A 21,854-nucleotide genomic window follows, 5' to 3' on the forward strand; every position below is an offset into this window, starting at 1 on the left:
CGTTATTTTCATTTCCCAGATGAAATATGAAGTGGAGCATTTTTTCCATGTGCTCAGTTACCATCTGTTTATCCTCTTTGTGGATGTGTCTCGTAAGGCCTTTGACCGTTATTAATTAAGTTGTTTTCTTATTTTTAAGTTTTAAGGGTTCTTTTAGCATTTTATCTAACAGTCCTTTATTAGATTTGTCTTTTGCAAATATTTTCTCCCAGTCTGTGGGTTTTCTCCTCATTCTCTTGACATTTACTTTCTCAGATCCAAAGTTTTTAATTTTATTGAAGTAAAGCTTACGGATTTTTGTTTTCATGTATCATGTGTTTAGTGTTGTATCTGAAAAAGCCATCACCATATCCAAGGTCATCCAGGTTTTCTCCTAGATCATCTTCTAAGAATTTATAGTTTTGCATTTTACATTTAGTTCTGTGATCTATTTTGAGTTAATTTCTGCAAAGAATGTAAACCTGTGTCTAGATTTTTTATTTTTATTTTTTTGCTTGTAGATGTGTAGTTGTTCCAGCACCATGTGTTGAAAAAATTATCTTACTATATTGTATTAGCCTTGGTCTTTTGTACAAGACCAGTTGATGGTATTAATGGGGCTCTATTTTGGACTCCCTAAACTTCTGCATTGCCTTGTTTGTCTATTAATTCAAATACATTATAATCTATTTACTGTAGATTTATAATAAATCTTGAAGTCCTGTAATGTCAGTCTTCCAACTTTGTTCTTCATCAATATTGTGTTAGCTATTCTGAGTCTTTTTCCTGTCCATATAAAATTTAGAATCAGTTTGTCGACATCTACAAAGTAACTTAGTGATTTTATTGGTATTGTCTTGAGTCCATAGTTGAAGTAGAGAAGAACTGACATCTTGACAATATTGAGTCTTCCTATCCATGATTAAATTCCATTATTAATTTTATTAAATTATTTATTAAATTTTTCTTTAATCTCGTTCATCAGAGTTTTATCAGATCAGATCAGATCAGTCGCTCAGTCGTGTCTGACTCTTTGCGACCCCATGAATCACAGCACACCAGGCCTCCCTGTCCCTCAGCAACTCCCGGAGTTCACTCAGACTCACATCCATTGAGTCAGTGATGCCATCCAGCCATCTCATCCTCTGTCGTCCCCTTCTCCTCCTGCCTCCAATCCCTCCCAGCATCAGAGTCTTTTCCAATGAGTCAACTCTTCGCATGAGGTGGCCAAAGTACTGGAGTTTCAGCTTTAGCATCATTCCTTCCAAAGAAATCCCAGGGCTGATCTCCTTCAGAATGGACGGGTTGGATCTCCTTGCAGTCCAAGGGACTCTCAAGAGTCTTCTCCAACACCACAGTTCAAAAGCATCAATTCTTCGGCTCTCAGTCTTCTTCACAGTCCAACTCTCACATCCATACATGACCACAGGAAAAACCATAGCCTTGACTAGACGGACCTTTGTTGGCAAAGTAATGTCTCTGCTTTTGAATATGCTATCTAGGTTGGTCATAACTTTCCTTCCAAGGAGTAAGCATCTTTTAATTTCATGGCTGCAGTCACCATCTGCAGTGATTTTGGAGCCCAGAAAAATAAAGTCTGACACTGTTTCCACTGTTTCCCCATCTATTTCCCATGAAGTGGTGGGACCGGATGCCATGATCTTCATTTTCTGAATGTTGAGCTTTAAGCCAACTTTTTCACTCTCCTCTTTCACTTTCATCAAGAGGCTTTTGAGTTCCTCTTCACTTTCTGCCATAAGGGTGGTGTCATCTGCATATCTGAGGTTATGGATATTTCTCCCGGCAATCTTGATTCCAGCTTGTGTTTCTTCCAGTCCAGCATTTCTCATGATGTACTCTGCATATAGGTTAAATAAGCAGGGTGACAATATACAGCCTTGACGAACTCCTTTTCCTATTTGGAACCAGTCTGTTGTTCCATGTCTAGTTCTAACTGTTGCTTCCTGACCTGCATACAAATTTCTCAAGAGGCAGGTCAGGTGGTCTGGTATTCCCATCTCTTTCAGAATTTTCCACAGTTTATTGTGATCCACACAGTCAAAGGCTTTGGCATAGTCAATAAAGCAGAAATAGATGTTTTTCTGGAACTCTCTTGCTTTTTCTATGATCCAGCGGATGTTGGCAATTTGGTCTCTGGTTCCTCTTCCTTTTCTAAAACCAGCTTGAACGTCAGGAAGTTCACGGTTCACATATTGCTGAAGCCTGGCTTGGAGAATTTTGAGCATTACTTTACTAGCATGTGAGATGAGTGCAATTGTGCGGTAGTTTGAGCATTCTTTGGCATTGCCTTTCTTTGGGATTGGAATGAAAACTGACCTTTTCCAGTCCTGTGGCCACTGCTGAGTTTTCCAAATTCGCTGGCATATTGAGTGCAGCACTTTCACAGCATCATTTTTCAGGATTTGGAATAGCTCAACTGGAATTCCATCACCTCCACTAGCTTTGTTCGTAGTGATGCTTTCTAAGGCCCACTTGACTTCACATTCCAGGATGTCTGGCTCTAGGTCAGTGATCACACCATCGTGATTATCTGGGTCGTGAAGATCTTTTTTGTACAGTTCTTCTGTGTATTCTTGCCATCTCTTCTTAATATCTTCTGCTTCTGTTAGGTCCATACCATTTCTGTCCTTTATCGAGGTCATCTTTGCATGAAATATTCCTTTGGTATCTTTGATTTTCTTGAAGAAATCCCTAGTCTTTCAGTTTTCCTCATATAGATCTCATACATATCTTGTTAGATTTATACACAAGTATTTCATTTTGGGGGAATGCTAATGTTAATGGGTGTTGTTTTTAATTTCAAATTCCATTAATTTAATGCTGTTATTTTCAAAAGGGACTGACTTTTGTATGTTAACCTGTATACTTTTGTATATTAACCTGTATACAACTTTTGTATATTAACCTGTATACAACCTTGCTAAAATGACTAATTAGTTGCAGGAATCTTTTTGCTGATTCTTCCAGATTTCTTTTTTTCCTAGACGGCCATGTCAGTCTGCAAATAAACCCAATTTGAATTCTTCCTCCCCAATCTGTATGCTTTTATTTCCTTCTCCTGTCTTACTGCATTGCCTAGGACTTCGAGTACAATGTTGTCGTGTAATGGTGAAAGAGGTCATCCTTTCCTGTGCCTACTGCTATTGAGAAAGCTTTGAGCTTCTCACTATTAAGCATGACTTAGCTGTAGTTTTCTTGTAGATAATCATCAACAAGTTGAGAAAGTTCCCTTCTATTTTTAGTCTACTGAGTTTTTATCATGAATTGGTGTTGAATTTGTCAAATGCTTTTTCTGTGTCTATTGGTATTATTGTGTGGTACTTCCTTAGCCTATTATGTGATAGAGTACATTAATTTTAGTGTTTTTTTTTTTTTTTTTTAGTTCTACCAGTTTATTGCTACCAACCCGTGACCCTCCACCCTCATGCACACACACATGCTCAGTCATGTAACCCCATGGACTGCAGCCTGCCAGGCTCCTCTGTCCATGGACTTTTCCAGACAAGAATACTGGAGTGGGTTGCCATTTCCTTCTCCATAATTTTAGTGTTGATCCAGCCTGTAAACCTGGGATAAATCCTATTTGGTCAAGTCATGTGATTCTTTTTAGTACACTATTGGATTCAACTTTCTAATATTTTGTTGAGAATTTTTGTTTCTATGTTAATGAGAGACATTGGTCTGTAGTCTTCTTTTATTGTAATGTCTTCATCCATTTTTGGTGTAATGGTAATGCTGGTCTCATACAATGGACTAGGAATTATTCCCTCTGCTTCAATATTCTGCAAGATTATTATAGAGAATTGGTATAACTTCTTCCTTAAATGTTCAGTAGGATTCTATGTGGGCCTGGTGCTTTCTGTTTTGAAGAAAATTCTGGCATTTTCTCTTTGAAAATTTGAATTATATTAAAGCAATATTTGTACTTATTTATTAACTTTATGGATGTTATTCTCCTCCTATTATTGTAAAGTGGTACCAACTATTAGCCTCTTATTTGTAACCTGGAGTCAAAGGCAACCCTGAGCATATTGGTTGTGTAGAAACAGTACTAAGATGTTATGTTTTGGGTATGGAATTTTAAAATTGATGGACCACAGGAGTAGATCTGAATAAATAAAATATGTATTTCGCTCCCAGGTCCTGGACACAGGAGGTCCAGTATGCCATGCAGAGCCACAGGAGAAGCACCAGAGTGGCCAAGAGATAGAGAACAAGAGCAAGGGAGAGATCAAAGCCATGGCCTTTCCTGAGGTCTCCATGGGAAAGGCAGGGCAGAGCAGGGTGAACAGCTTAGGACTGGCTAGTTTGGATAATGCTAGTGGCTTTAAGGCATAGGGGTGGCCTCTGGTTGTCTGGTATCTAGCCCTGGGGTGACTAACACAGAAGAATTTTGCTTACAGGGAAGCACAGCCTAGATAGAATAGGCCTGGCTCTGGACTGATTGGTTCTTATATCAAAAACATGCTCCTGGATGAGCCCTTTTCTACCTAAGGAGAGCCAATATCTCCCCAGCCAGAAAGTTTCTAAGATGCCAAAACATCATCTGATGCAGAAAATAAAAATACATATTATACAATACAGAAACAAGAGATAATTCATCGTGCTGGAGTTCAGAAGAGGCAGCAATGTGAGGTGCGAATGGAAACCACCAATGGAGGATGACAATCGTAACAGCATGGGCAAGAGTCACACTGACTCATGCCCATCGCTGAGGACTTACCACACGCCAAGCGCTGTACTGAGGCTTTCCTACACATGACCAGAACACACCGTGGCGTGACTCTCATCCTGGGCCCACACCTTCAAAATGCCCAGACCCAAGCTCTGAACCAGCCCTTCTACACCAAGAGCAGTATTTGTACCTATAATGCAGGTTTCTGTGTGGCAGACTAGCAGGCATGTGCGTGCCTGAAACTTGTACTTGAATCACACTCGAGTTTAGCCTCTCCAGGTCCTCGCCTGCACAGTGAGGGGAATCCGGGTTCTGGGCTACTGAACCTCCGAGGGTCAACACAAGGAATGTACTGGGCTGTGGGCAAAGATGAGGAGCTTGGAGACCGCGGGTCAGCTGCTGCCATGGGCCAGGCTTGGAGCCCCTGTGGGGCCTTTGCACATGCCCACACCCCCATGTTTCTCCCCAGAGGGCTGCCCCATGTCATAGTGAAAGGCACTGCTCACAGGTGACCCTGTGTGCTAGACTAATGCGACTCTGGACACACACTGCAGATTTCACAATGTTTTTATTCACAAACACAAACAAAAGAGGCTTACATTATGCTCAAAGCAGTGTGCCTAAGTGCCATGAGGTCAGGAGGACCGTAGGGGTGTACCGATGCAGCAGCAAAACATTGACCCAGACCTCAGGACACTGGGGTGGTGTCCAGGAAGCCCCCACCTTATTCGTCCAGGACTTTGGGCAAACCCTTCCCCTCTGCAGCCCTCAGTTTCCCCATCTGGAAAATGATCCACTGTACCAGGTGAGCTTTATTTTTTTAATTATTGTTTACTAATTTACATGTTCTTTTTAGAAAAATATAAAATGGATTTAAATGATATTAAAATTTACCTATTATGCTGACACCTAGATGTTACCAATGTTCCCATCTCCACGAATCTCTTTTTGGGTGTGTGTGTTTGTGTCTGTGTGTGTGTGTATGGCATGTACTGTGTAATTTTAAAATGGGATCATATCATACTATCTGTTCTACAGCATTTTTTCATTTAATATATTACGAACATTTTGTCTACAGTGTGTATTTACATCCACAGCATATGTGTGTGTACATACATGCACATGGACGCACATATGTTGAAACACAGATTGCTGGCTGCAGAGCATTCCTTGTCCTTGGATGTGTGTGCACTTCTGTCGGGGTTCTTAAAGACAACACTCCACAGATATAACACAAAATGAGTGACTACTTGGTCTGATTGCTTCCTGGTGCTCCTATAAGGGCCTTCCCCTGTGGCTCAATGGTAAAGAATCCGCCTGCAATGAAGATGACTCAGGTTCGATCCCTGGGTCAGGAAGATCTCCTGGAGGAGGAGTGGCAACCCACTCCAGTATTCTTGCCTGGAGAACTGAGTCTGGCGGGCTACAGTCCATAGGGTTGCAAAGAGTCGGACACGACTGAGCAACTGAGGACACGGGCATGCGTGCTCCTGTAAATGGAACTGCTCTGTCAAAGGCTGAGCACGCTCTCAAGCCTTGCACCTAGCTGACCTGCCCTCCAGAAGGGCTGTGTCCACTAAGAGCCCCAGCAGCATGGTGAAGAGGGCTCCCTTCCACTGCCCAGCAGCACTTGAATCTGAGGCGCTTTCTCAGTTGTGATGGTCTCTGCTAACGTGTGGGGAAGGGTTCCCTGGAGAAGCCTCGTCTCTGACAATCGCCTTCAGTACTCTAGGGTGCCTCCAGGATTCAAAGATCTCAGAACATTAGGAAAACTATGACCTCAGACATTGCCTAAATTTATAGACAAAGGAAAAAACAGTGACGACATCCATCCACCCAAAATCACACAGTGACTTACTGGCAAAACTCAGATGGATAACACTTTTTAAAAATAGAAGATTAGTAGCAAGGGCAAGAGGGTTGCCATGTCCTTGGTCTCAGCGCCTTAGGGGACTAAGTTGGAATGATGATCTCCACTCCTTTGAGGATGTTGATAAACCATTTGGCACGTGGTGAGAGTGCTATGCTTGGCCCATTGTTGGAGGCCGTCCCCAGGCACCCATGGGCCCTGACTCCCTGAGTTAGTACTCACAACCCAGCGGACGCAAAGGCAGTGAGCCAGGTGAAGACCCTCAAGGCTCGGTGCCCGACCTCCACTCCTCCCCCGCTCCCCCGCCTCCCCCTCCGCCCCAGCTGCCCTGCGCCTGCGCAGTCATCAACGGAAGACTGCGCACAGGTGGGCTCCTGCACACCTGCGTGGGCCTGCAGCACCGACACCGCAGGTACTTCAGGGCTCAGGGGCTCTCGGAGAGCGCTGCCGGCATCTGGTCCCCGCTGGGAGGCAGGATGGAGCGTGGGGCGAAGGTAGGCCAGAGCACGATGTGGACCAGTTTGGAATGAGGACTGGAAAGGGGCGGGGGAGGCGGGTGCCGGGAGGTAGGGTCAAGGTGGGGCAGTGGGGAGGGAGGCTTCCGAATGTGTCCAGGGGCAGGTAGGCCGGGACAGGATGGGGCTGGGGATGGGGGAGTGGAGGAATGCTTCAGGGGGCCGAGATAGAAATCCCCGGCTCCTGCCGCGCTGGAAACAGCCGCAGAGTCCTGCCTGAGCTCCAGGTTAGTCAGACAGGCCCTGAGCTAATAATATCAAGGGGCCTCCTGCTCCTTGTCCGAGGCGCTACACGACTTCCCTGGTCCAGAGACCCCTGTCCGCTTTTCTCCCCCCGCCAGCGACCTGTGCTCAGAACCCCGACTTGCCTGGGTACCACACCCAGGGCGCCATCCCAGAGACATCAGAGGGGATTCCCCTGTTCTGCCACACAGCCCCTTCTGCTGCCCCCTCCCCACTCCTGCGGGGGAGTCCAGGTGGCTCACTAGTGGTGAAGAATCCACCTGCCAATGCAGGAGAGGTAAAAGATGTGGGTTCCATCCCTGGGTTGGGAAGTTCCCCTGGAGAAGGAAATGACAACCCACTCCAGTATTCTTGCCTGGAAATTTTCATGGACGGAGGAGCCTGGCGGGCTACAGTCCACAGGGCTGCAAAGAGTCGGACATGACCGAGCGACTCCACCTCTCTGGGGAAAGCCTGGAGGCCAAGGGAATCGATGGGAGACAGAGGGGAACCCAGGCGTTGCCTTGTCCCAGATGCAAAATGGAAAGCAGGGCTGCAGAATTAGGTAACAGGCCCCAGGTGAAGTTCAAAACCTGACCTTCATAACCTGTATTTTGGCTCCAGTGGCACCAGCTGACTAAGGAGCCCTCAATCACCGCACATCCCCCCACCCCCCCCCCCCCCCCCCACCCAAACCAGGGATTTTCTTGGGATTTCTTGAGTTTCTGTGTCTCCTCACCAGAGAAGTAGGGGCTTCTTTTTCCTTTTTCCTTTGTAAATAGGTAACACATGCCCCTGGTTTCAAAATAAAAAAAACATAGACAAGTACACAGTGACTCCCATCACCCTCTGTCCACCTTTATGTTTATACCTTAAGTAAACATGTTTTTAGCCTCTTCTAGAACTTTCTTTAGATTCTTTTTTCCTCAGTTTGTACAAAAGAATTCTACCTAAAACAAAGAGATCTTTCCTTGTCAGTATATTTAAAACACTGTATATAAAACACTGTTAAAGGTCCTAGCATATTTATCCTTTAGTTTGTCAGCTTTCTCCTAGGTATTAGAAAGATTAAGCCCTTATTTATCTCTTCTGAAATGTGTGGTTTACCTATCCTACTTAGTATATCATCTTTTTAAAAATTATATTTAGTTTAATTTTTTCTTTTTTATGGCTTCTGTATTATGAGATAGTTAGAAAACCTTACTTCTGACAAATTTACAGAGAAATTCACCACCATTTCCTTCCAATACTTTTATAGCTTTGTTTTTTTATATTTAAATCTAATATCCATTTGGAATTTATCATGATGAATGATGTGAATAAGAATCCAACTTTGTTTTAGATTTTTTTTAATTATTGTTCTTTTTCTAATAATCTATTAATTTTTAAAGAGTATAATATTCAATTCCTTGTAATTTATTTTATGTAAGGCATGAGGTAGGGGCATGATTTTACCATTCTTTTTTTTTTTTTTCCAAATGGCCAACCAGGCCAAACAACATGTAATGAGAAAAAGATCTCTCTTCCCTACTCCTTTGAAATCCCAGTTTTTTCCCATTTCTCATGTGTATGACTAGGAGATTATTTATGTAAAACAGTACTTTTTTTATCTGTAAGCTCTGTGTATAAATATTTGAAAGCAATACTAAATCATTTTATCTGTAAACTTTCAATATGTTACAATATAATTGTATTCAAATTTCCAGAATTGAATTACTGGTTCTTTTTTCACTTTCATAAATGGGTTAGTTAAAGGTAGCTCTTTTTAATAAAAAATATCTCTCCTTGAAGTTTCTCGTTTGTGAAAGTCCCAGTTTTCCTCCTCACCCCACGTCTTTATTCTGAGATCTTGGTCCCTGTTTGAAGTAGAAGACTTAGTCTCCTTTCACAGGTGCTGATTATCTTCCAAGGCGTTTAGATCATTTCTTTTTCTCCTTGATCATCTGCTGCTGCTGCTGCTAAGTCGCTTCAGTCGTGTCCGACTCTATGCGACCCCAGAGATGGCAGCCCACCAGGCTCCCCCATCCCTGGGATTCTCCAGGCAAGAACACTGGAGTGGGTTGCCATTTCCTTCTCCAATGCATGAAGTGAAAAGTGAAAGTGAAGTCGCTCAGTCGTGTCTGACTCTTAGCGACCCCATGGACTGCAGCCTACCAGGCTCCTCTGTCCATGGGATTTTCCAGGCAAGAGGACTAGAGTGGGGTGCCATTGCCTTCTCCGTCTCCTTAATCTAGCAGGGGCTAAAAAAAGAAAAGTGAATTATCACTACTTCATTTCTGTTTCTCCTTATTTCTCGAATTTTGCTCTATGAATGTTGATGCTATACTATCTGGTGCAAAGATAATTATAATAGAAAATTTTTCACTTTTATTTTTTATTACACTGTACTTTTGTGGTCTTGATATATTAATGTATTCTGCTATGAATTCGGCCTTTTCTGATATAAATAGTGAAGTCCCTCCATTGTTTGATCCTACTTCGAAACTTTCTTGAGCTTCTGATCTTTAGTGCATCCTATTGTATACAGTGTGAAGTTGGATTTGTGTTCTAATCCAATCTGAGAGTCATTGAATAGGTGAGTTTATTCTAGATGTGGCAGCTGTTTGAACTTTACTCCACCAAACAAGATAGATAGTGAACATCATTTCATTTATTTACCATCATTGGACATTATAGAAATTCAAATGAAGACTACTATGCAAATTAGATACCACTACTCATATATTAGAAATACTGAAATTTTTAAAAAAAAATTAAAAACAGACAATACCAAATGTTGGTGAGGATATGCAGGAACCAGAATCCTCTTGTGCTGCCAGTGGGATGGAAGACAGTTTGGCAATTTCTGATGCCAACTCGATTCTCTGGAGTAAATCCTATCTTTCAGGTCAATAAGAGTTGTGGCTGCTGCTTAGTGACTTAAGTCATGACTGACTCTTTGTTATCCCCATGGACTGAGCCCGCCAGGCTCCTCTGTCCACGGGATTCTCCAGGCAAGAATACTGGAGTTTATTGCCACTTCCTTCTCCACGGAATCTTCCTGACCCAGTGATGAAACCCAGGTCTCCTACTTGGCAGGCAGATTCTTTGCCACAGAACCACCTGGGAAGCCCTAGTTAGAGTTACAGCAATCTATTTCCAAGGGTTTTTGCTAAATGAAACAGTGTTCAAAAGGACCCCAAGGGCTGCACAGTAGACCATGTGTAAGTGATTGCGATTAGCTCATCCTCCCAAGCGGAGGGAGCACTTTCTCCCTGCTTTCTGGCCCAGCTTGAGGCATCCTGATGGGTGTAACCAGGCATCCCCGAATGTGGGCATCACCAGCTCTGGTCCACAACTCAGCCCTGCTGCTTACCTGCTTCCAGTCACTCACCCCACCTGAACTTGACTTCCCCTCAGTTCCTGGGTGATGATTACACCCACCTCGATTTTGAAAGTTCCAACACACTCCATGAATTAAATGTTTCCATAGGAAACCCTCTCTAGACTGTACTTTCAGCACCTCTGATGGTTTAATCAAGGGTTTATTTTGGAAGAAGAAAAGTGGCCATGATGAAATCACTACCACCTATCAATATGTTTGGGATTGGGATATTATCAAGATTTTTGAGAAAACATCCTACCCCACTCTAAGCACCCATGCCCACCCAATGTGATTGCATTTACATACAAAAAAACCCTGCAATTTTGCTTTTTCATACTGAGTTTCAAGGTTAAGATGATTTCATTGACATTTCAAACTTTTTTTCTTAAAGAAACATTATCTAAAAGTCATCTGTTTTTCAGTCTATCCTTAAAAAAAGAAAAATCTTTTTGATGGATGCTTAACATTTTAATCAAAAAAAGAGAGAGAACTAGTAAAAAGGCAGACAGAGTATGAGGGTGGTCTTGTCCTAGGCCGGGCTTCAGCTTAGTGCTGGAGGCTCCCCTCACTGGGGAAGAACTGGAGGGCCTGCCTCATAGTGGTCACACCTCAGGAAAGTTCCCCGGAGGCTTGGTGTCCAGCCCAAGGCTCGCCCTGGCTGTGACTGACCTTCTGGGACGCTGACCTCTGTGTTTTGTTTTGACAGGCTTCTGGGTTGAGCTCCCCTGAGGATGAGAGCCTTTCTTCCGTGACCAGACGGTCATCCCTGAGGTGGGCCCTGAAGCACAGCACCCCAGCTGGAGCTGCCCTCAGCTGGCACTCAGGGTTACAGGGTGATGTCCCCAGCCACCAGGAAAGGGGCCCTGCAGGCAGGTCCCCACGACCTGCACGCTCCTCCTGGGACCTCCTGTCATCCCCAGGAGGGGTCAGCCTCATGGCCTCCTTCAGAAAGAGGCGGCTTTCTACCATCAAGGCCTCTGAAGTGTCCAGTGAGCAGCTTGGATCCAACTCAGACCCCTTTGCTTTTGAGGAAGACCCGCCCGTGCCAGCCTCAGTCACCCAGCAGCAGCAGCAGGGCAAGTCCCCACCAGCAAGGAGATCGCCACCAAACTTGGGATTGCCCGGGATCCCAGACACCGCCAGGAGGAGGCCTCGGGACCTAAAGAGGCTGGCTGCTATGGTAGGACGCAACCCCCAGCCCATCCCCCAGAGCTTGGAGTCCCTGCCCAAGGCCCCCCATGGAAGGCAGCCTGGTGACAGTTGAGAGAGTAAATGCTGCTCTTTCCTCACTGATGGGTCATGTCCTGGGCATCATGAGGTCACCAGGACTGAAGGAGACCATCCAGCCCAGGGCCCTGCCTGTACCCACCCTTCCCCGACTCTGAGGGGTCCCCGTGACCCCACAAGAAGGACTTTCACTTGTACCTCCCACAGTTCCCATGTACTCCTTGAACTCCATAGCACACCTATCAGCCTGTCCTGGAGCTGGGGGGATGGAGTGGAGTCCCTGGAAAGCCGCTCTCTCTGTCCTCCTCTGAGCTGTGACTTGTCCTCTGAGATCCAGCCCTCACACCACACACTACCAGATCAGGCTAAGCCATCTGAACTTTGCCCACTGTGTTTCTACGTGCCTGTACCTTGTTCAGCAGCCTGAGTCATCCCACCCCCGTCTTCTCTACCTTGTTCAGCAGCCTGAGTCATCCCACCCCCATCCCACTGTCCTAGGGGCCCTTCCTCCTTTACCTGCCCTCAGCTGCCCTAGAAGAGCCCCTAGAAGACATAGCAGGAAAATGGCCTGTCTAGACAGCCTCACATACTCATTTGCAAGTGCCCACCCCAGCCCTCACACTCTCTGCCCATGCCTGGCGGATCCCTCCTTGTTCCTGTCTCCTCCCCTGCAACCCCTCTCTGCCCTTGTCAGATCCTGGGGTCCTAGCTCCCTCCATTCTCTCACGTACCTGCTTGTCCTCACACTGGGCTCAGTCCCCTGGGGTCTGACTGGCTCCATCATGAGGTCATAGTGCCTGGCATGCAAAGGCTGGCCAGGCTGGCTTTCACTTGTCAGTCCTGCATGGTGCCCAAGAGCAGGCCCATGTGAGGGCCTTGCAGTCCTGGATGGGCACCTGCTTTTCCTACCCAGCTTGTCTCTGGCAAAGATCAGTGTTCTTACAAGGTGGACCTCAGAGATGCCTTTCTGTTAACAGACAGAGCGAGTGAGGCAGTGGGAAATCCACCTGCTTCAGAACATCGAGGAGGCCACCCAGCACGAACTCACCATCGAGGACGACTGAGTGCTCAGCCCTGGGCCCAGGACGCAGCTGTGCTCAGGAGCTCCTGCCATGGCCTGACTTACTCATCTGTCCGTCCAACCATCTGTATGTCTGTAGACCTTCCTCAGGACTTGCCCTGGGTCTGACCTTGCTCTCCATTGTGCCTCTGGATGGGGTGGGAGGAACTGGCTGATGATCTTGTTACTCAGATTCCAAACATGGGGTCTTCATCCCCAGCAGAGATGAAGGGATGTAGGGGGCGGTGGGCAGGTGTGGACAGGGGAGATGGATGCCCCAGGGCCACCCTGGAGTACCCGGAGATGAGATACGTCTTCTTCCCACCCACCCTGCCTCCTTCCCCAGCACAGCCAGGTGAGTGTAGGGAACAGTGTAGGGAACAGGACCAAGTTTAAGGTGGGCTGCCTAGCAACCCACCCGGCTTCGGTGGACAAGCCTTCACACCTAGCAGGCTTTGAACACCATTCCAGGAAAGACCAGAGCAGTGGTTCTCATTTGGAAGATATTCTGACAGTTTGCGGGCACTGGTTTGTTTAGTGTTGTTGGGAGAGGAATTTAACCCCCTCTAGTAGCAGAGGCCTTCTCCTGTCCTTTTCTAGAGCTGAGCTCTCTGCCTCATTGCTTAGGATAAGGATCCCACCAAAGGGCTGGAGGTATCTATGACCCTCATGCTATAAGGAAAACGAAGCAGGGTGCCCGGGGCACTTCGATCAACACAAACCTCGCATTAGCCTCCCAGGTCCAGATGTCTCTGAGACTTGTCTGTTAGTGGACACATTGTGGTTACCAACATAGAGCTAGTTTTATTTTTGCAAATGCTTTCACGCCCCACTTTACCTTAAAAAAATGTTTATTTTCTGCCTTCTAAAAAACAAAGATTGCTTATGTTTTCAGTACCATCCTGCACACCTCCACAGCCCCTCCTCCAGGCCAGTCCTAGGAGACCTGGCTCTTCTCAGGGACACAGATAAAGCCTATTGCTAGAGCAGACTCCAACAGGGCACCCTAAACAGAGTCTCAGGCTGGCCGGACATGACAGGAGACAGGACATGGCAGGTTCCAAGGGCAGGCATGGTCAAGGATGGCCTAAGAGAAAGAGGAAAGGCTTACTCTGGAGCTGCTGGGTGGGTGGAGGGCATTCCAGCTCAGGACATTGATTCCTGGAGAAGCCTCCATTTTATGCAGAGGTTTTTGAATAAAGAAGGAATGATGTAATTCCTCATAAAGTATTAGATGCAGTTGGGGGCTGCAAGGATGAAATAGTTACTTCAAATGTGATTTGTGGGTGTTCGTTTATATGTGGTAAGAACTTACTTACTGTGTAGTGCATTTAAACATTTAAGTTTTGTGAGCTAGTTCTTCCTTTATATGGCTATTCGATGTGTTCACTTTTTCCTTTTTTATAGCAATTATCAGATTATAGAAATAAGTTTATACTTTTGTAAAAATGTAAGAAGCAGAAAAACTGACTTTAATCAAATAACATGGAGATAAACACTGCAATGTAATTCTGCCCACCTTTATTATTAAAAATAAATTGTTTTCATGAGAACTGTTTCCAAAGCCTGTGTCTGATGCAAAGTGATTCTGATGTGTAACCAAATGACTTTTATCTCTCTTCATCCTTTGAAAAATTCCTATTGAGAATGAGTCCAGGAAGGAAGGAAAAATAATGCAGGGGCTGTGGGAAAACTTGTTTTTGAAAGATTGGGAATTACAGGTACTCGGGAGAAAGTTTTACCCATGAGATAAATTCCTAGATATTTTACATTGAGTTTTCTCTTATTGACTGAAAAAAAGCACAACCTAAAAGTTGACAATTGTTTTATTCTGCAGATTTACTGAGAGCTTAAGCCCACTATACAGCCTCTCCAGTCACTCGGAGAGACTGTTTCGAAGAGGTAAAGGAGGAGCCAGAATATATTTGAGTCTAGGGGTGGCAAGGGGGAAGCGTGGTCAAACATAAGATTACTGCTAATTAAAGAAACAGACATCTCAAAGCTTTTAGTGCTTTTCTACGTATGAGAGATGCAAGAGTCTGGACTCGTTGAAGTCATTCCTTTGATCTGCACCTTAGCTAACAAAATCATTTGTTTACTGAAATGGCAGGTGACATTCTTAGTCCACACTCTCAAGTATTAAGAAAACAGATTCTTGACTTCCCTGGTGGTCCAGATGCAGGGGGAGTGAGTTTGATTCCCAGTCGAAGAACTAAGATCTCACATGCTACACAGTGTGGCCAAAAACTAGATTAAAAAAAGTTTTTTTTAAGCCAGGGACTTCCTTGGTGGTCCAGTGGTTAAGATCTGAGCTCCCGGTGCAGGGGGCACTGGTTTGATCCCTGGTTGGGGAACTAAGATCCCACATGTCATGCAGTTTGACAAAAAAAAAATTCTTATATTTATACAATTGGAATATATGTAAGTATCTGTAGGCCCACTCCTTAAAATGTTTAAAGTGCAGTTCTTGTGACTTTCACAAATAAAACAGAGTGTGAGCATGTTCCGTCCACAGGAGGGCGCTGGTGGGAAGCAGACTGAAGAAGTTCCTTCTTCACACAAGCCAGTGCTGGCCAGTCTGCTGCCCGAGGGCAGTAAGGTGCGGTCAGAGTGGAGTCCCTCTGACCTCCAGCAGTCAGCTGTGTCCTCAAGAAGGGCTGGCCCTGGAGATGCTGGGAATGAACTGGAAGGGATATTCTCAGACCAAGGCACTCAGGACAATGGGTGCTGCCACTCAGGTGGCATAATGAGAAGCTACAAGATCTCGAAATGAATGGTTGTCTGTGGGCAAAATGACAAACCTCTGATAATAGCCCCTGGGAATTACGCTAATCATAGTCGTTTAGAGGCCAGCATGGGTGTGACTTGGACCAGCACTGGATTTCCTTAATTCTTGTTTTGTTTGCAAACTCATATGTCCTGCAGAAAATACAATTTTAAAATACATGAGCAAAGGAAATACATGCTGTTTCCTGGTGCAGTTTCTATTTAAAATGAGCAGTTATCTCAAATATTTATTTAAATAATAAGTTTTTCCCTAAAATCCTATTTATACACAATGTGTGTATTTGATGTCCACAGACCCCAAGCATTCCCCCTTGTCATCAAGCATGGTTCAGAAAATTGCTCTGTGGAGACTGCATTTGTTGTATGAACATGCCCACCTCATGTGTTCCAATTTCCCTATTGCTGAATGTTTGGTTTGTATATTAGAGTACCTTACTTTCTGTTGTGTTTTAGTTTTCTATGACTTCACAACAAATGACCACAAATTTAGCAGCTCCATCCACCTATTAGCTCAGTTCTGATGGCTCAGTTGGGCCTCTGCCTGGGATCACTCCAGGTGAGATCAAGGCAGGCTCTCACCTGGAATACCTGGGCAAGAACAGAACCCAGTTCCCTGTGGTCATGGGACTCAAGGTCCTCTTTCCTCGCTTGCTGTGGGCCAGGTGCTGCTCTTAGATCCCCAAGGCCACATGCAAAGTGGCCAAAAGAAAGTTCCCTGCTTTTAAGGGCCTTCATGAGGTCTGGTGTGCCTGGTGATATAAGCAATCGCACAGCTGGAGGTGGGGGTTATATCTCATCCCAGTCACAGGTCTGGAGATTAGAAGGCATGAAGTCTTTGGTGGGGGGCAGCTTTAGAATTCTGTCCACCAATGTGTTCCCAAGTTTTCATCATTAAAAATAACACTGTGATGACAACTTTGGTACAAAATGCTTTGTGCCCATGTCTACTGATTTTGTTAGGTAGAATCCTAGAAGTTTTTACCGGATTTAAGAATGTTAGCACTTTGTGGTCTGTTTTGTGTTACCAAGTGAGTTACAAATTCCCAAGAGCAGTGCCCAAGCAGGAGTTCACTGTGGTTTTGCCAGTGTTAAAAAGTCTTCTAGGAATTTCCCTGATGGTTCAGTGCTTAAGAATCCACCTTGCAATGAGAAGACATGGGTTCAATCCCTGACCAGGGAACTAAGAACCACATGCCACAGAGCAAGTAAGCCTGCATACACTGCAGTGAAAGATCCCTCGTGTTACAACAGAGACCCAGCAAAGCCAAATAAATACTTTTTAATCTTTTAAGACATTTACCAAATTGAAAGGTGATAGGAAAATTGTTTTCTATTTTCATTTCTTTCACTGGTATAGTTCTGTTGAGCATATTTCCTTATGTTTTCTAGTCAGCTGTATTTTTTCTCTGAGAAGTCTGTAAATGTCCTTTTTTCTACTTTGGGGATATTGTGCTTCTCAGAATGATTTTAAAATCTCTTTCCTATGAGTTGATTTTATCTGAAATTAAAGACTCTATCAGAGAAAAACTGTACATCATAAGTGATGGTTAATTTTATGTGTCAACTTTGCTGGGATATGGTGCCCAGTAGTTCGGTCAAACATCAATCTAGATGTCACTGTGAAGGTTTTTTTTTTTTTAGATGAAATTAACATTTGTGTCAGTCGATTTTTGAGTAAAGCAGATGACCTTCCATATGTGGGTGATCCTCATCCAATCAGTTGAAAGCCTTAAGAGAAAAGACTTGGGTCCCCTGAAGAGGGGATTCTACCTCCAGAGGGCCTTCAGACTCAAGCTGCAGCCTCCACTCTTCCCTGGATTTCCAGCCTGCTGACCTGCCCTGCAGAATCTGGACTTGCCAGTCTCTACATCCTTGTGAACCAATTCCTTAAAATACATTCCTTTCTTCCCCTCCTTCCTTCTTACCCTCCCTCCCTTCCTCTCTCTCCGCCCCCCACCAACCCCAACCCCTGGACCACACACACACACACACAGTTGGTTTAATTTCTCTGGGAACCCTAAGACAGCATAAAGGAAAAGCAATTTGACTGAAAGATTTCTCAGCAGCAGTCACAGAAGTCATCCCTCACTATAAACTAAATTTGAATGGGATATTTCAGAGAAAATAACTGTCAACCGATAGCTGTGTCTTCAGGTTTCTTTTTTTAACCTTTTGAGAAGGGAGATGAAGAGATTTACAGATGAACATAAGGTTAATTTATCACGGAGGCCTGAGGTAAATGATCTCCTAAAAGATGAAAGAAATACTGTTCCATCAGGATAGTCTGAGATGCAAGAACTGGTGAAAAGTGGGGAGTACAAGTGAAATTTTCTAAATTATCAAAGTGAAATACAAGCATATGTCATTTTATTGTGCTCCACATCATTGCGTTTTACAGATCACACCTTTCCTACAAATTGAAGATTTGTGGAACCCTGCAATGAGTAAGTCCATCAGAGGCATTTTTCTAACATTTACTGACTTCATTTTGGTAATTCTCATATTATATCAAACTTTTCAGTATATTTGTTATGGTGATCTGTGATCAGTGATCTTTATTACTACTATGACTTGCTAAAGTCTCAAATTACAGCATTTTTTAGCAATATTTTTTAATTTTTATTTCTTTTAATATATATTTATTTATTTGACTGTGCTCTTAGTTGCGGCACACCAGAATCTTTAGTTTTGGCATACAAACTTAGTTGCAGAATGCAAACTCTTAATTCTCTGACTAGAGATTGAATCCAGGCCCCCTGCATTGGGAGCATGAAGTCTTAGCCACTAGATCAACAGGGAAGTTCCAATAAAGTATTTTTTAATTAATGTATGTGCATTTTTAGACATAATGCTTTTGTATACTTACTAGACTATAGAATAGTGTAAATATAACTTTTTTTCTGTGCCAAAAAACATAACTAGGAGGCCAAAAATATTGTGCAACTTTGTTGTAATATTCACTTTACTGTGGTAATCTGAAGCAAAACTTGTAATATCTCCAAAAGCTATCTTTTTGTGAAATTTTAAAAAGCACAGGACTAAAATAATAGCTAATAATAGCGTGTTATTAGGGTGGGACAATGATGACAGTTCAAGTATCTATTTTTCAGTAACAACATCATCTTGTTTTTACCTTTTGACCCTGAATTATTCAGAAGTGAATGCACTACTGCTTCAATGAAAACACTTTTTCTTTTCCCACTTGCCATTTTTCTTACTTTGTTTTCATGTTTATCAGAGCACCCAAAACATTCATTCTCTCTCTTATCAATAATTCAACTTTTTATAAATCATCCTCAAAGGCAGGGCAGAATAAGGCTGACTGGCATCTATCACTTGGAAGAACATGCAACAGGAAATAAGATTCCAGCCAAGCAAAAGGCTCTCGGTTGCTTTATTCTTCCATTTGACTGTTGGGTTAACTTTACCAATTATATTCTCCAGTGTTTAGAGGAGATGAGAATAGAGGCAAAACATCATTGCCATCTTGGCACTCAGCATTGTATATTGAGTGCGGGATAATGTAGCAATTAATACTGTGAATAATGAAATTTTCTTTTCCCTCTGGCAGTCTTAATACTCTGGGCTTCCCAGGTGGCACAGTGGTAAAGAATTCACCTGCCAATGCAGGAGACTTAAGAGATGTGGGTTTGATCCCTGGGTCGGGAAGATCCCCTGGAGAAGGAAATGGCAACCCACTCCCGTATTCTTACCTGCAGAATTCCATGGACAGAAGAGCCTGGCGGGCTACAGTCCATGGGGTTACAAAGAGTCAAGACATGACTGAGCAACTGAGAACACATGCACATCTTAATACTTACAATAAAGTGAATCAATAAAAAGGGAAATGAAACAAGACTAGGGAAATTGAGAAGCAAGATTGTTCAAGTTCAAAGATAGCATAAACAAAATAAACGGGTTGAATTCCCTGGTTAGAAGACAGAGCCTCACACTGAATTTTTTTAATCAAGTCATGTGATACTTTGAAGATAGTGACGACCTTTGAGAAAGGTGGGAGGCATGGGTAGCTTTGGAGGCTAAGATGTTCTAACTATTGAAGCGTGTGCTGGGTACGGGGTGGTTTACATACTGGACACTGAGGGTCTAGGTGCCCCCCTAGAGTTCATGCATGCAGCCAGGCCCAGAGCCCCAGGAGAAGATGGAGCACCACCTCAAAGAAAAACACTGAGGCACACCATTAACACCCAGCCTGTCCCACAGGAGATGAACCCCACTCATATATGCAGAGCTTTTAAGATGATGGCAAATACTCATTTCAAATGACAAAGAGAGACTGAAGTACATAAAGAGCACAAGAAACAGGTTACGAAGGCAGAAGAAAACATCAGAGAACCTAAAGTTTGTCTTCAGGGAATAATGATGAAATAATACGATGCCACACAAAGACATACCCAGCTAATAAAAGATGCCTCAGAAATTTAAAATTTAACAGAATTAATTGCATAACAGCATTAGAAGATGAAACTGAGGAATTCTCCCATAAAGAGTCCAAAAATGCAAACTGAGGAAAAATAAGATTAGAGGAACAACATCGCCTATCCAATATCCAAATACTAGGAGATTAGGAAAGTGAAGACAGAGAAACGGAGAGGAGTTACTTATCAATAGAATCATTCAAGAGTATTTCCCAAAAAGGGAGAATGTGTTTTCCATATTAAAAGGCATGGGCATGCAGTGTACAGCGTACAGCGGGGTAAGCCTGATCCATTCACACAGCACAGAAATTTTCAGCACACTGGACAGAGACCTGACCCAAGAAACCTCCTGAGAGGAAAACCCTCCTACAAAGTTTCCCACTGAGGATCCTATGGGTCCCACTTCTCCAGGGCTTGCTGGGAACCAGGAGGTGGCAGTTAATGTCCTCAAACTTCTCAGGGGACTGACTTCCAGTCTAGCATTCCAGCCCCCGGACCCAGAAGAAGGGCTGCCTTCTGCACAAACACCACCCAAATCTGTGATCTGGACCCACCGAATAAGTGAAAGGGGAACATGTGGTTTGCTTTTCTTGAGCACTGAGTCATGTTGGTTTGCCTGTTTTTCTCTTGGACTGTTTCTTTTCTGACCCATTTGTCTTCGCTTTTCCTGTGCTAGTGTTGGGACATGACCCTGTGTCTGCTAAGGGAATAAACACTTTGGTTTTGTTAGTGGTGGTTTTTCAGTCCCCTTGGATCATTTGCCCAGTCATCAGATCCCCTCATTCCTGCCCCTTGGAAACCCTCGGTCGTATCTCTTCCTCTGCCCTCCCACTTGCCCCTATCTATATTCCTTCCCGTTTCTTCTAGACCCGCCCCCACTCAGCACTGCTTATCTGACAGCTACACCAGCAGGGACTCCCAGCTGGGACAGGTTCATTGCTGGAATCTGTGAACACCTGCCTGGGGCATCCCTCTACTCTGGGCCCCTGGGATGCTGGGCAGGCAATGTCAGCCCAGGGAAACAGCAGCTGCTCAGGAAAAAGCTACTCACCTGTGTTTCCCTAAAAATCACTGTCTCTTCAGAGGCATAAATGCAGATTCCAATGTGACCACACCAGAGCATGGATGTGAGGAGGGTAAATGGGTTAATGCACATGGTGCTCAGAGCTCTTCTGATGTTGCTGCTGGTGCTCCTCCTCCATCTCCACCTCCTCCTCCTTCCCTACCATCATCATCACCACTGTCATCACCACCACCATCACCACCATCATTATCCATGGGCTACTCAAGTTTTCTCTGCTGTGATCCTCATTCAACCTTGACGACTTCCATAAAGACCTCATTTTCAAGCACAGCCACAATGGAAGATAGACTTCAAAAATATGAATTTGGGGTGCACATAATTCAGTCCATAGAAAATCTTATTTGGAATAAGGGTCTTTGCAGATATAATAAAGGTACGGGTCTGGAGATGAGATTATCTGCACTAAGGTGGGCCCTTACTCCAGTGGCAGACAGCAAAGAAGACACAGACACCGAGGGAGAAGACCACATGAAGACAGTGGCAGAGACTGGAGTGATGGGACCACAAGCCCAGGACCCCCGAGGCCACCAGAAGACGGAAGAGGCTTGGGACAGGGTCTCCCTCAAGCCCCAGGAGGAATCAACCCCATGATACCTTGATCTCAGACTTCTAGC

At 44.2% G+C, this 21,854-nt stretch overlaps 1 protein-coding gene across 1 annotated transcript; it reads left to right on the forward strand.

Moving 5' to 3' along the window:
• The first annotated feature begins 4,618 nt into the window (after window positions 1–4,618).
• On the forward strand, window positions 4,619–14,751 carry CCDC201 (coiled-coil domain containing 201). Its single transcript, XM_024991106.2, has 3 exons — window positions 4,619–5,480; window positions 11,353–11,826; window positions 12,851–14,751. The coding sequence occupies exons 1-3, from the start codon at window positions 5,205–5,207 to the stop codon at window positions 12,935–12,937; spliced, it is 837 nt and encodes a 278-aa protein (XP_024846874.1). The 5' UTR covers window positions 4,619–5,204; the 3' UTR covers window positions 12,938–14,751.
• The last annotated feature ends 7,103 nt before the right edge of the window (window positions 14,752–21,854 follow it).

Source organism: Bos taurus, chromosome 4 (assembly GCF_002263795.3).
Source record: "Bos taurus isolate L1 Dominette 01449 registration number 42190680 breed Hereford chromosome 4, ARS-UCD2.0, whole genome shotgun sequence".
NCBI lineage: Eukaryota > Metazoa > Chordata > Mammalia > Artiodactyla > Bovidae > Bos > Bos taurus.